Source organism: Mytilus edulis, chromosome 4, assembly GCF_963676685.1.
Source record: "Mytilus edulis chromosome 4, xbMytEdul2.2, whole genome shotgun sequence".
Taxonomy (NCBI): domain Eukaryota; kingdom Metazoa; phylum Mollusca; class Bivalvia; order Mytilida; family Mytilidae; genus Mytilus; species Mytilus edulis.
In genome coordinates this window covers 34,332,871-34,348,371 of record NC_092347.1, presented here as the reverse complement: position 1 = coordinate 34,348,371, position 15,501 = coordinate 34,332,871, and the positions used below count along the sequence as shown (strand labels likewise).

The 15,501-nt window shown below is 31.2% G+C and overlaps 2 protein-coding genes across 2 annotated transcripts; one reads left to right on the top strand and one right to left on the bottom strand.

The window, feature by feature from the left end:
* Positions 1 to 5,803: 5,803 nt before the first annotated feature.
* Positions 5,804 to 7,152, bottom strand: LOC139519549 (uncharacterized). Its single transcript, XM_071311717.1, has 2 exons — positions 6,698 to 7,152; positions 5,804 to 6,267 (listed from the first exon to the last, which is right to left on the bottom strand). The coding sequence occupies exons 1-2, from the start codon at positions 7,095 to 7,097 to the stop codon at positions 5,822 to 5,824; spliced, it is 846 nt and encodes a 281-aa protein (XP_071167818.1). The 5' UTR covers positions 7,098 to 7,152; the 3' UTR covers positions 5,804 to 5,821.
* Positions 7,153 to 8,554: 1,402 nt separating this feature from the next.
* On the top strand, positions 8,555 to 15,065 carry LOC139519547 (alpha-methylacyl-CoA racemase-like). The gene is made up of 7 exons (XM_071311712.1): positions 8,555 to 8,674; positions 10,252 to 10,359; positions 10,953 to 11,091; positions 11,965 to 12,108; positions 12,571 to 12,753; positions 13,265 to 13,432; positions 14,150 to 15,065. Exons 2-7 carry the CDS (start codon positions 10,252 to 10,254, stop codon positions 14,542 to 14,544), a joined length of 1,137 nt encoding a protein of 378 aa, XP_071167813.1. The 5' UTR covers positions 8,555 to 8,674; the 3' UTR covers positions 14,545 to 15,065.
* The last annotated feature ends 436 nt before the right edge of the window (positions 15,066 to 15,501 follow it).

Sequence of the window (15,501 nt, the reverse complement as noted above, 5' to 3'; positions counted from 1 at the left end):
ATGCAAATGGTGTTTTTATAATAGAACACTTCGTAATTGAGAAGAAAATTGTCATTTTATTTGTTTCTATTAACTTTTTTGTGTTACTATATTAAACATTACAGTAAGCATTTATCGCCTTCTCTAACAAAGAACTTCGATTCTTTTGTTCTATATCAACAGGGTTGCCGCCTGAACTTAGTAGTGATAAGTACGGAACCCGGGAAGGGACATGTTATATATAATTAATAGTAATGCCATACCATATGAGATGAAAGCATTGAATTTATTTCTACTTATGTATGCTGATGATATGGTGATTTTCTCAGAATCTGTTTTAGGGTTACACAATATGTTTGATACATTATATGAGTATACATCAAAATGGTCATTGAGTGTTAATATTAATAAAACTAAAATTGTAGTATTTAGGAAAGGTGGTAGAGTGCATGTTGATAAGAAATGGTATAATGATAATAAAGAAATTGAAGTTGTTGATAATTTTACCTACCTTGGTGTACTTTTAAATTTTAATGGCAAATATAATATGTTACAACAGAAATTGTTAGAACAAGGTAGAAAAGAAATGTTTGCTTTAAGAAGAAATGTGAAAAGTATGTTTTTAAACTATGTCACTTTGTTATCACTGTTTGATACTTATATAAATTCTTTAATGAGTTATGCAAGCGAAATATGGGGTGCACATAAAGCCCCGGCAATAGAGAGAGTCCACATGAACTATTGTAAAAATATACTTTATAAAATATAGCTGAATACTAAAATTTATGATAAAAGAGATGATTTTTCATTTCCTATCGTTAATTATCCATTTTTAGATGGGACGTTCCCTTGTCACCATCTTACGGTGTTTATATATCTCAACTTGTACGATTCGCTCGTGTATGTAACAATGTTTTAGATTTTAACGAGAGAAATTTATGTATTACTGAAAAATTATTACACCAGGGTTTTCGATATCACAAACTAGTCAAAACATTTACTAAATTTTATCATCGGTATAAGGACATCATTCGTAAATATAGCTCAACATGCAGACTTCTTATACGTTCAGGTATTTCACATCCAATTTTTTATGGAAATATTCTTTATAAAGCACAAAGGTGTCAGTATTCACCTCAAAAACTAACAAACAAAACCCTTTGAATAGACTTATTAAGAAGGGATATAGTTACGATACTGTTGTCAGGTCATTAAAGATTGCATATTTTGGCGTTAATATTGATTCACTTATAGGGTCTTTGCATCGGAACTAAACACTTTTATTAAAAAAACAGTTGTTGGCATGACACGGGTTATGTTCTTCTCATATATGTTATGATGGTATGATACTAAACCCCTAACGGGAAGGATTGTGCCTGATGTTCATATGATGAAATCATAATCTTTCAGTCAGTTTAATTGAAGTCTGGAGCTGGCATGTCAGTTAACTGCTAGTAGTCTGTTGTTATTTATGTATTATTGTCATTTTGTTTATTTTCTTTGGTTACATCTTCTGACATCAGACTCGGACTTCTCTTGAACTGAATTTTAATGTGCGTATTGTTATGCGTTTACTTTTCTACATTGGCTAGAGGTATAGGGGGAGGGTTGAGATCTCACAAACATGTTTAACCCCGCCGCATTTTTGCGCCTGTCCCAAGTCAGGAGCCTCTGGCCTTTGTTAGTCTTGTATTATTTTAATTTTAGTTTCTTGTGTACAATTTGGAAATTAGTATGGCGTTCATTATCACTGAACTAGTATGTATTTGTTTAGGGGCCAGCTGAAGGACGCCTCCGGGTGCGGGGATTTCTCGCTACATTGAAGACCTGTTGGTGACCTTCTGCTGTTGTTTTTTTCTATGGTCGGGTTGTTGTCTCTTTGGCACATTCCCCATTTCCATTCTCAATTTTATTAGTGTTAAATTGTCTACTTACAATGTTATGATATATTATAAACTAGGTAGATTGCCTCTTATTTTAGCAAGAAAATGTAAGATTTTCAAATATTGGTTTAAATTGCTAAATACTTCAAACTGTATATTGAAAAATTGTTATAACTACTTATATTGTGAATTTGAGAGATGTCCAAATGATAAGTGTAACTGGTTGTATTTTATAAAGAATGAACTTTTTCTTATTGGTTTAGGTGATGTATGGTATAGCCAAAACCTTATTAGTGACTTGCCTGATGTATATTTTGCTGTTATAAAGCAACTTTTGTACAATTGCCTAAACAAGAACTTGATGCTCAGTTCTCCAAAATGTTCTAATTAATTTTATTTATGCAAACCAATTCCAAATGTTTACAAAAAATGTATAACAAAAATAAGATTAAGTAGCCACAACTTAGCTATAGAAAATGGAAGATTTTATGGTATAACAAGAAATAATAGAACATGTACTTTTTGTAAAAATGATATTGAGGATGAGTTTCATTTCATTCTCAAATATCCACGTTTTCAAGGTTTTAGAACAATTTATATTAAACCATTTTATTGGAAAAAAACGTCGATGTACAAATTTATTAAACTGATGAGTACTAACAATGTAAAAGAGTTGTGTAATTTAGGTAATATATATTTAGATCTTTTAAGCTTAGATCTGAAATGTTAAAATAGTGTTTGTTTATCTGCTGTCACATAGTCTGTGTTTATGTACTTTTGCACAGGTACTATTTCTGTACTAAAAATTTGAAGTACTGGAAATCTACTTTTAATATTCAGTACTATTTTGTTACTCTAAAATTATTGTAATATTTAGGTACCGGTACGTGTATTTTACAGTACTTTATTTGTACTTGAAATTTAGGTACTACAGATTTTTGGTTACTACCGTTACATTTTCAGCATTTTGAAAGTTTTTCTATGTATTTCAAATCTCTTAAAGTTATGATTTTCAAACATGGAATATTGTCATTTCTGTACCAAAATATTTAGTACAAATACAAGTACCTAAATATTACAATAGTTTTAAAGTAAAGAAATAGTACTGAATATTAAAAGTAAATTTCCAGTACTGCATTTTTTTAGTACAGAAATCGTACCTATGCAAAAGTAGCTGTGTATGTATTATATGTTAATGTTGAATTTTTATTTTTTGGGTTATTTTTGACCTTTTAGTTGCATATTCCTTTACATGGTATTTTTTTTTCAGATATAAAAAAAACCTATCTGCTTGACTGTTATAGAAAAAGACTATGCTTGCAGATTTTCTATTACACTGTCTTGTTAACACCAAAATCTGAAGGATAACTATTTAGTTGCAATATATTTTAAATGAGAGCTGATTTTTTTTCTATCTTTATATGTGCATTGAAGGTTAAAATAATCATAATGTGAACAAGAATGAAGAAAACATCCGGGTCCCAAAAATACATCATCAACCAGGATATAAAATTCCAAATATTAATTCATTATACCAATATCAGTTCATATAAAATAAACTTAAAAGATTATATAAATCCTATTAAATTGAAATCACATGCCACTGTTTAGCATGCCCCAACAGAAAATCAATAACTATTACAGTACAATGTACTCTAAGCACAAACACATAAGGTCACTGTGAAATAGACATCTAGGGCAGGAGCAAACAGTCAGATATACCAAACCAGTTTGACTAGATGTCTAGTTTATTCTTGGAATAACAATGATGTGTCCTATATTTTGACAATGTAATTGACATGAGGATCTGGATGTTTTTTTTTTAATATCTGTATTCTTTAAATTTTCAGAGCTTTTTTCTTCAGCTTTAAAAATAACTCTCATTCTGTAAAATGCTCATAAAATAATTTTACTATTTAGTCTTTCTGTTACCAGATTATTTTTTAATTCTGTGTATTGATCATTTATTTTATCAGCATTGCATTATAATTTTTTTACACAGTTATTCTTTATACTTTTGCACCCCATTATTCTCTATTCTTATTTTGTTTATCATTTTCCCTATTCAATATTTTTTTATATTGCTATTACATGTATTCTCTATTCTGTAAACCCCATTCAGACCCTCATAGGTGAACTTCTATTGAATGGGATAAACTGACCTTTCAATTCTCAAGGCTAAATAAGTATTTTATAGGCTAAATACAAACTTAAATGTCAAGGTAGAATTGTAATCTGAGTGATACTGGTGTTACTCAAGTCACTATAATGGCGCTTTCATGATAATTATTAGATTAGGTATGTAAGGCCATGTGAGCTTTTGTCTATATGGAAAGCCTCATCTTTCACATTTGATGTCTGTCGTCTGTCAATCAGGTGGTCAATGTCTATCTTTGGCAAATTTTCAGTTACTAGTATATCGGACAACCCAGTCCGAGTATAAATGACTCCCACAATGTCGGTTTTTTTTACAAATTTTGCAGTTTATGTCTCGCCTGCGACTGTTGTCGTCGCGAAAAGCGATAAATGGGTGCAGTAATTGTTAAGTTTTACATTAAGTTTATATCAGTACACATAATGTTTTCGACTAGTAGTATTTCGAGGCCCTGTCCCTAGATGACGTACAAGTACTCGACCACATCAACTCTGTGTTTTTGTAAGATGTACATGTATTTCTATTTGTATCCATTCGAAGAGTAATGGTTAAGCCTTTTTTAACTGATTTTTATATATAGTTCGTTTTTATGTTGTACTGTTACATCACTGTCCCAGATAAAGGGAGGGTTGATATCCCGCTAGCCTAATAAGTTTTAACCCGCCACATTCTATATGCATGTGCCTGTCCCAAGTCAGGAGCCTGTTATTCAGTGGTTGTCGTTTGTTGATGTGTTTCATATTTGTTTTATGTTTATTTTTTTTGTACATTTTGTACATTTAGCCTGTTAGTTTTCCCGTTTGAATTGTTTTACATTTGTTATTTTGGGGCTTTTTAAAGCTGACTTAGCAGTATGTAATTTGCGCATTGTTAAAGGCCGTACGGTGACCTATAGTTGTTCATTTCTGATACATTTGGTCTCTTGTGGAGAGTTGTCTCATTGGCAATCATACCACATCTTCTTTTTGGCAGCAGTCCTTTTGCGCCAATTACTGTTTTTCAGGGGTATCATTTGCGCCAAATTTTGTTTTCCAAATGTATCAATTGCGCCAATATTCGGAACTCATTTGCGCCAATTTACCTGTACACATATCTATCATAAATATTAATGATTAATATTTATTTTTGTTTTTGGCTTAAAAGTAACAATTGTTCGGCCATATTTCACCATGAAGATGATCATCTGGAGAGAAATTACTTGATATGCATTCATGCAGACAGTCAGTGTACAGAGAGAGAGAGAGAGGAGAAAACTTATTGCTTTGCTGAATATTTAATAATACAAGATATGCCAAAAAAAAAAGGAAATAGAAGCTTTTGCTGATAAAGTTTTAGTCACATATGTTGTTGACACACCATCCGTATTGGCAGAAATTCTATCTACCGCAAGACAAGTCATGAAGCAGAAGCATTCCACTGGAGTTATTATGAACTGTTTTATGCATTTCATCCTTCAGTGTGTTGTCTTTTTTTAACAATAAAGTGAAGATACAAACTGGTACATACATTTAATTGTGAGGTACCCATGTAGCAGCAGTAAGAAGAAAGTATGTTTCAGAAAAAGAAACATTTGCAGTGTTAACTGCCGGTTCCAAGTCCTAATAAAGGAGAAAGGAAGTAATGTTTCTTCTAATTGGCGTAATCGTATGTTTAATTTTTGGCGCAAATGATACCATGTAATTTTAAAACAGGTGGCGCAAAAGGACGCATTTTTGGCGCAAACGGATCTCTCCCTTCTATTTTATACTTGTATATTGAAAATAAATTGAAAATATTCAGTCTGACACTAGATATTAAGTCTTTATTAGTGTGAAATAAGCCATCCAGAAAATGTGGGTCTTCCTTTATCATCACTTGTAATATCACCAGATCCCCCGTAAGATGAGTGTGTTCGCACATATATTACATCACCTTGCTTTGTATCTAAAACAACAACTGCTGTTGCGTGCTGTGTGTCACAAGTATCGCTCGTCTCAAGAAGAACTGACCCTTTTGCGTCTGCGTTCTGTATCAATTCAAAAGAGCCATAAGCATGACACCCCAATCTTATATTAAATGTAAAAACGTATACACCAGATGTTTTTACTGTATATATTCCAGTTAAGGGACTGTAAGCACGGTCTGTACTTGTAACAACGATGTCAAATTTTAGTGTATGATGTGGACCGTGATTGTTTTCATTTTTACTCATGTAAGCATAAAAGGCTGGAGGGCGATCAGATGATGGATTTCCAATCAAAAGTCGCTGATCTGAGGAAGAAAAATGTATATTTTTTATAGTAATGACAGTTATACTGAGAAACATTCATTTAAGATAATGTTGGCTTGTAATTTACTACGTATTTTTTTAAATATTCATTAGGAAGGGGCGGAGCGAGCTAAGCAACTGATTTGAAAGTGAAACATATTCTATCATCATTTTTTTTAACGCGTAGATGATGCATACTGCAAACATCAGGGCTTGGTCATTCTAATTGTAGATTGCCTGCAAATTTTCTAGTGCGTATTTTACCTTTAAGGTTGAAAGTATAGGCAAAGTTGGTATGTTCGCACGTAAAACTTTTCGTGCCTGTACCAGGTCGGGTTATACTAAAAAGTATCGTATAGTTATTGACTGTATTGATAGCAATGTATGACAAGAGGTTATCAAAAACAAAATTAAAAATAACAGATTACATACATCTATTCACTGGAATATTTTCTTCAATTGTTCTGCTTTCTGTCTTATCCATATAATTTGGCGTTTCAGGATGTGTTTTCTCTTTGAGGAAATCATTGTCAAGTGATTTCTTCTGCAACAACTTTTTTAAAACTGACAATTTTTCTCCATGGCGAGATTGTTTATGTTTGACACTATCCAAATTCGTTTTTAGTTCCAGGATTTCACTTCTTTGAAAAGCAACAGTTGTCTCAAGATTCTGAATACGATTACTTTGTTCACTCAGTAGCAATGATTGTCTGTAAACCAAGGTCTCCAAATTCTTCAGTCGGATTTCAGTTTCGGTATTGCCTTTATTTGTGTTGTCTAACTGTATTCCATAGCTACAACCTATTAGCGCAAACAGAAGAAGGATTAACATTTCGGACTCTTGGACTCAAGTGAATTGCTTTTAATAACCACAATTCCGAGTCAGACATTAGATAACCTACTTTAATTATTGTACTAGTATATACAGACATATTGATATCAATCAGTCTACGGCGGGTCTGACGTATTAAAAATCACCACAAGAACGTATGAACAAATCTGGCAAATGGCTCTCACCAAGCGAGAAATTAAAGCTATATCTTTTGGATGTTTTGACCAACCTTAGTAGTAAATTTAACTTATTTCATGCATTTAATTTTGTTTGGTCAAATATCGGAACTTTTAGAGATCAGTGATATGATGACTGCTAGAACAAATATATTCAGTTTAATTTCCTTGTAAACAATATTCGGTGAACACTCCTGACCTATATGTACACATAATGCTGTTTTATCTTAATGAAAGATAGATATGTTCGCGAAATTATCATAGAATATAATTAAGTCTCAGTTTAAACTAAGTTGTGGAAATTTGCGCATTTCGATATTTGGCAACATATTTCTTTCAAAACTGAAAGATGAACCCTTTCTCCCTAAAAAAAACCCCGCCTCTTCCATTTTAGATTGGCCGGACTACAAAGTAGAATGCAATAAAATACTAATCATGGGAGCAAACGTGTCATACTTTTTTTTTAAGGCAGTGATTATTTAGCCGCCACCGTCAAAATAGAAAATATGCTACTTTGCCGGCTGGCAAAATAGCTGGGGTTGATATGCTATTTTGCCGGCTCCAATTAACATTTATATTTAATTTACTATAGAATACAATACTTTTTTTTTTTATTTTGCTTGTTCTTTCAATGTTAAGAGTGAAATGTAATATTTACTTTTGAAAAGTACTAAGAAACAAAATGCGCGGGCACTGTCAACATGCAACACTGAATGATCAAATAATAAATGATATACCAGTAGCCAGAGACATATATACACATGTATATATGTCTCTGCAGTAGCTAAATAAGAACAGTTTTGAATAGTTATTTGAAATTCATGTAACATGGTCATACTTTATTTTTGTAATTTTCAAGAAGAGGGGAAAAATAAACTGAATCCAGATTTCCTCCATACCGTATAGTGTTAAATTTTGAAGAAAGATCCAGAACTTGAAATTTTTATAAGTGGGGGCCCACTGACTGCCTATTAAGAGGGGCCCGTTCCGGTCATGATTCAGTGATTCCCTGTATAATCAACCTTTTTTTTCGGAAAAGGGGGGCAGGGGGCCCCCTAAATCCGCCTATCATTCAAACAAGTTTGATTGATAGCGGTTAAAAAACTAAATAATATTGTTTTCGCTTTGCTCCGACAAATATGACTCAATCTAAAAACTCTAACCCCGTCCCCACTTCAAGTTAAATGGTGGCTCCATATTATAACAATACTTCACAAACATTTAAGGAAAAAATCTTACTTTTGAAGAAAAAAAGATTTCCCGGAAATAATCATCTACACCATAATGATTTTGTATATTGTATTTGGTATGAACAAAGTCCAAAAGTTAAAGCCATTTTCAAGAGAAGACTCTTTCTTTCTGCATACAAGACATACAATTTGAGGCTTGCGAGAAGCAGTGGTAAACATATCAAAATAAAAATGTACACATTTACACACACAAACTTTAAGTAAACACAGGTTACAGAAAAAGAATGAATCGAGAAAAGTTTTAACCAGACCGGTTCGCCCCAGAGTAGTTCGCCCCAGAGTAGTGTCGCCCCAAATCCCGCTCACCAATTTTTAAGAATGGTTTAAAAATTACAATACAAGATTTGTCAGATTTTGATATTCTTAGTGTTGCCATGAGATTATTAATCTTTTACTGCTGCACTGCATAGAGACATTTACAAAATACACAAAACCTCGGAACATAGATCTACAGCCGGTTTGACATAGATAGAGACATATAAAATGCATGTGTATTACACTCTGACATAGACTATAACTGTTCCATATCATGCAATTGAGAAATGTAGTCCAAATAATTATGATGTCTTTATTTTTTTGCTGTAATGCCTTTATAAGTAAGGGGTCAAAAGAAAAAACCTAAAATATTATTCTGATATCTGGAAAGTTTACTACAAATACAAATACAAATATTTTATTGGCACAAACTCAATTACAATAATTGGCAACGGCCCATACAACTTGTATACAAATAGTAATGATGCAGCAATTAAGCAATATTACATAGAATATCAATAGGCATATTTCGAACAACGAAATGTGCAGTCATAAATATAAATATATATAGGTTAATTTATAATAGGCTACTGACATAAGTATATTGTATGTTATAGCTTCAAATTGTTCATATTACTCATTTATAAGGACATTTTCCTTTAATACTTATATCAGTGACGCGTGTGACAGCTGACTGAGCTGTCACAGCAAAAATTAGGGTCATATGTTTTCGTACATCATATGAACTTGTACTATACATGCTTTTTCAATGAAAATTGTGACTTCATAATACATTCTTTACAGCACAAACTAGTTTCCAGAGGTCATAATTATTTGCACTATGGGAACTCATGTTTTGTAAAATCTTTCAATTACAAATGACAAATAAATAAATATATCTCATCTTTTAAAAAAAATAAATTAAAAACAAAGATTGACCATTTATAGCTATCAAATTATCCAGAATTGTATATCATTATCATCATGATCAGTGTTGACACATATTTTATCCATTTGAAATTAAAAAGCAATCTTCCAGAGACTACATACTTAAAAATCAAACAAATAAATACAGAGCTAATATTTACACAATTTAAACTACCATAATATTAACAAGAAAGTTGCTGAACATTAAACTAAAGAATTATTTCTGACATTGTTTTTCTGTACACTTTTATAAAAATTATGCATCTACTTCATTTAATATTTGGAAAATCTCTCCAGGCACTCTATAGTGTTCTTTATCAATAAAAACTAACTGCCACGAAATAGCCAGCAGTGCCACACAATCAATCAGTTGAAAAATAATGACAATTGTTCACTCTACCTACAAATGTATTCTAGTTGTAAAAGTCCCGACATTCCATCTGAAAGGGTCTCGCACAGTTATACATTATGAGTTGAATAATCAAATGAACACATATATATTTTTCTATAATCAGAATTTAAGATAAAAAGCATTTTTTTTTTCAGATGGCATTGAAAGGTATCCGAGTGATAGAGTTTGGTGGATTGGCTCCAGTACCCTTCTGTGGAATGATTCTTTCTGACTTTGGAGCTAATGTGATTAGAGTAGACAGGGTACGATTATTTGATAATGTACATTTATGCAAATTTTAGAATTTGAGATGAATTAAAATCAAAGAAAGATATTGTTTCTTTAGATTTGTTCAATATATGTTGATTGTAAAAGTATTAAAGAACTTGGGAATTTGTACATGGATTATACATATTTTTAGGTTTAAAAAGATGTAAGAAAATTCCAAAACAGCAATTTAAACCATAAGTTGAAAAACACCAACATTTTAATAACAGAAAAGACACAGTACTCGAAATACTACACTGAAAAGACAAATACAATACACATAATACTCCTAAGAAAAGACAAATACATTTGTACATTGCAAAAAAAATACTACACAGAATATACAAATACATTAAGCAAAATTCTACATTTTATTGATACATTATATTATATACATGTATAAAAAGCAGCACACTATTACACATCTGGTTTAGAATCTTTACCTGACATTAGTTTGTTTTCAAGCCAAAACCAATAATTAATAAATTATGTACATGTTGGGTTTTTTTTTTTCAAACAAAACTTGTTATCAGTACTGTACACCACTTATCCTCATGATTTTACTTTGAGTTTTTCTATTTACTTTCAGACAAAATCCTTTGCAGATACAGATTGTATGGGGAGAGGAAAACAGTCAATTGCCATTGATTTAAAACAGAAAGAAGGTTTAAATATTGTACATAAGATGTGCTCCAAAGCAGATGTTCTAATAGAACCATTTAGACCTGGTGAGATTAGGATTACTATGAATTTATTTATCTTTATGGATACCAATTATTTGTTTTTGATTGAGTAAAATTGTATTTTATGGATATTTGATTTTGTGGTTTGCCTAAGTTTGAAAATTTCCTATAGAAAACCTGTACTTTGTTGAACATTGAAGTTTGTGGTTCACTTATACTCATGATATCCATGACAATTGGAATCCTACGAATACTTAACTCAAAGAAGTTTAGGAATAATCATTAAATGTAAAAATCAAGCTAAATATCAAAATTTTAACTTGTTCTGAACATTATTCTCATTCAATGAATTCTACCCTCAATTGTAAAGGAGTTTTCTTCAATCTTAGCATCATTAACCAGCAAATTTACAGTGACATTCAGAGTCTGATTTTGTAAATACAATGTACATGCAACCATGTAAAAAATATGCTAAACAACTGGTCTTCAGAAAAGGTTTATGAGTATAGTATAGATATATGATACAAATTTCAGTGCAAATGACACAAGTTTCTGTTTAGGTAGTCTGAATATTAAAAATTTGAGAAACCAAGACTAAAAATATTTAGAGCATAAAAAACCCCAAAAAAACAAAACATAGCAGAACTGCAAGTATTATATCAAATTTCTAAGGAAATCAAATACATTAACATTTGAACATAATTTATAAGTTGAAAATAAAAAAAGGCTTCTCAAATTATAACGAACTGGTAGTTATGAATTGCTTTAAAAACTCAAGGTTCATTACAACACTTTTTTTTGGGCAGATTTGACAATAGTTTTACCTCTAAAAATATAAATTCAGAATGATATTTTAAACCTCAGGTAAAAATGAAATATCATTAAACTGTTAAAAATGTTAGATGTTTTTCATTACAGGAGTAATGGAAAGATTAGGGCTAGGTGCAGATAAACTATTAGCTGACAACCCTAAATTAGTGTATGCAAGAATCAATGGATTTGGACAGAAAGGACCACTTGCAAAAAAGGCAGGACATGATATCAACTATATATCAATGTCAGGTTAGCTAAGTTAGGAGCTTATGATTACAAGAAATTGGTCTAACTTCATTTTGCTATCAAGTATTTTTATACTATGGGGCTTATCTAGAAATCTATGATACAAACATTTTACTTATTTCTTTGCTGAAAAATTAATATTTCAACTATTTCTATAGTGGAATCCATTAGCAAATTTTAAATAAGCAGTTTAGCTGTATGAGAGCATATTGACCAACAAAATATAGTTGAATATCTGAGACAAATCAGAGCATACGGTACCCAATATTAGATTTTTCACAATTTTGGCCAAAAATTGACCTTTTGACCTATTCTCTCCATTTACCATTTACTTATAAATTTTAAGATATCATATGACATGATATACATGATCTTCCCTCATATTTTGAATAATGGGTAAACACAGAAAGCACCATTAGCAGAAAACTCCAAGCATATATGACTGATATGTTTTTTTAATTGCAGGTTTACTGTCATATCTTGGGAAGAAAGGAGAGCCGCCATTGCATCCTGTGAATTTACTTGCTGACTTTGCTGGTGGTGGTCTAACATGTGCTTTAGGAATTGTAATGGCTTTGTATGAGAGAAATATTTCTGGTAAAGGACAAGTTGTTGATAATAGTATGGTAGAAGGCTCAGCGTATGTAGGTAAGCTAAAAAAAATAATTGAAAACTACCCAAGATAAAGGAGATTAAGATTTTACATAATATACCAAAACATATTAACTTTTACACATATATGAACTGTATGAACAAATGGGATGGTCAGTATATATCAGTAACTGTTAAAATTTTGACAGGATTAGTTTTACTAAAATAAAATTTCCATTTTAAATTTGTAGAAATCATTATTTTTTTGCAGTGTATCCAGAAATTGCAATACTAGATTAGCTCTTCTTATTGTAAAAATATGTTAAAAAAGAAAGACAACATTTTAACTTTTACTGCCTTTACGAAATACAATAGAAGCTTCATGAAAAAGCATATTACACGGTAAAAATGGAAGACAACTGCATAGTGAAAAAGTAATGTACAGATGCATTATGGTACACCAACGGGTATGTCAGATAGTCGGTTAGTTACCCAAATAAGATATATAATAAGTTTCATGTCTAGAAAATCTGTAATAAGTCATTAATCATAATGTTTTCATTTGCAGGAAGTTGGTTATCTAATTCCCAGAAAATGCCATATATTTGGGGCAGAGAAAGGGGTGATAACACATTAGATGGTGGGAGAGCATTTTATGGTGTCTATGAAACCAAAGACAAAAAATATATATCAGTTGGGGCATTGGAGCCACAGTTTTTTAAGGAATTGATAAAAGGTATAGTTGGCAATTTAAATAAAGAACATAATACCTTACTAATATTAATATACACCATTGATAATTTTCAGAATTTTTAAGTTCAAACTTTCAGTTTTTGCAACTTTTAATACAATGAAATCTATCTATAACAAACCTTGCATAAAACCAGAACCTGTAAAAATAGAACTGTTTTTTTATCAAGCATGCAGTAAAGAAACTCCGCTTTATTGGAATATTTTTCTAAGGATTCAGTGTAGGCATGTTTTATGGATTAGAAAATTATTTGAGGGGAAAAAAGTACCTTGTAAGTTATAAGATTGTTGTAGAATATGGATTTTTTTTTTACAAACTTGATTCGCATAGGATTTTTTCATTTAAAAAAAAATCATCAAGTTTAAAGTATTAATGCAATGCAGAAACAAATATTTCATCAATGAAATCCATGTCAGATATTCTCATTAACATCCTTTTTATATAAGAAGTAAATTTTTTTTAAAGTCTGATAAAGTTTTTTCGTAGGCAATATGTTTCAACTGAGGGACTACACAGGCGTCGAAAGGTGTCATTATGGAGTAAAGGGGTGGGTGTCAAAAGGCGTCATTATGGAGGAAAGGGTTAAGGCTAAAAATCTTAAATCATACTATAATGTGCTTCCTTTCTTAGGTATGTTTAAACGGAACAATCCATCCTTTATGTATAAATTTAGTTTTACTTTTTAATTTTTTTTCTATTCAGGTCTTGGGTTAGAACATATTAATCAAACAGATGATCCTGAAGAAATGAAGAAATTATTTAAAGAAGTTTTTCTTACCAAGTCTCGTGATGAATGGGTATACCAATTCCAGAATTTAGATGCTTGTGTAAGTCCAGTATTAGAACCCAAAGAGGCAGCTGAACATTTACACAATGTGGATAATAAGACATTTTTACAAGATAAATCTGGAGGATATGAGCCCGGTCCAGCACCTAGATTGTCAAGGACACCAGGAGTTGATAAGGTCCTACCTCAGCCTGTGATTGGACAACAAACTCTCATGATTATGAAAGAAATGGGATATAGTGATAGTGTCATAGAAAAACTCTTACAATCTGGTGTGATAGAGCAAAACAGTAAAGATTCAAAATTATGATAAAATGATTTAACTGTTATATTTCAGTTATAGATATATCTTAAATATTAATTGAATTTTTAATTCGATATGATTATCATGCAGAATACAGTTACATATTATATTGTATTTTGTATAGTGCAGTAGGGGATATACAAATAGAAAATGGAAAAGAAAGATTAAGATGTCTCAATCTAATCACAAGAGGCTGATTTATAGGATATATATTGTTAATGCAGACTGTTGAATAGTGGTTGTTGTCTTACTAATTCATATATCAAAAAGAATATATTTTTATGGCAAATATATAAAATCTTCACCTTTTTTACAATGGACATTCGTTCACCTTTCAGATTTGTCTACTTCATATGTTCGATTATTTATATACTATCTATTAATAGTCTTTTAAAAAGCTTGTTATTTTGAAGCAGAGGAGCATACATCCTTTAAAGTATACTTTGGTGACTTCAGTTAAGTCGCTAAGCAAGTTTAACTGATTTTAGAAGAAGAAACTGCACTGAATAAATTTGTAGATTAATTTATTGATTTGTTGTTGTTTAACACCGCTGTCTGAATTATTTACTATTCTGTTGAGGCTAGTGTTTATATGTGGAGGAAGCATAAATTAGTAGGTATTACATTAATGTTTAATTTAAATCAATCCATACTTGTTTCTTTGTTGAGTTTGAATGTTATACATATAAATCTAGGCAGTATGTTTCATAGACAATAATAGTGCATTGACTTGACATATCAACGATATAAGGATGACGCTTAGTACGGGGAAATGCGAGGCTGTGTCGAGCATTTTCCCCGTTTCGGGCTGAATCCTTATATCTTTAATATGTCAAGTCAATGCACTATTATTGTCTTTATACTGCAATCTAAAAAAAACATTTTCAATTGTTGTTTATTGTGTTAATGTTATTTATTTGATTTAAATATTGGGGAAAATCCCCTTTTAAAAAGGCCTCATAT

Coding starts and splice junctions, on each gene's coding strand:
- LOC139519549 (XM_071311717.1), bottom strand. CDS start 7,097: ATGTTAATCCTTCTTCTGTTTGCGCTAATAGGTTGTAGCTATGGAATA. Junction 6,268..6,697: donor AAATATTCCAGTGAATAGAT/GTATGTAATCTG, acceptor TTTCTTCCTCAG/ATCAGCGACTTTTGATTGGA.
- LOC139519547 (XM_071311712.1), top strand. CDS start 10,252: ATGGCATTGAAAGGTATCCGAGTGATAGAGTTTGGTGGATTGGCTCCA. Junction 10,360..10,952: donor ATGTGATTAGAGTAGACAGG/GTACGATTATTT, acceptor ATTTACTTTCAG/ACAAAATCCTTTGCAGATAC. Junction 13,433..14,149: donor TTTTAAGGAATTGATAAAAG/GTATAGTTGGCA, acceptor TTTTCTATTCAG/GTCTTGGGTTAGAACATATT.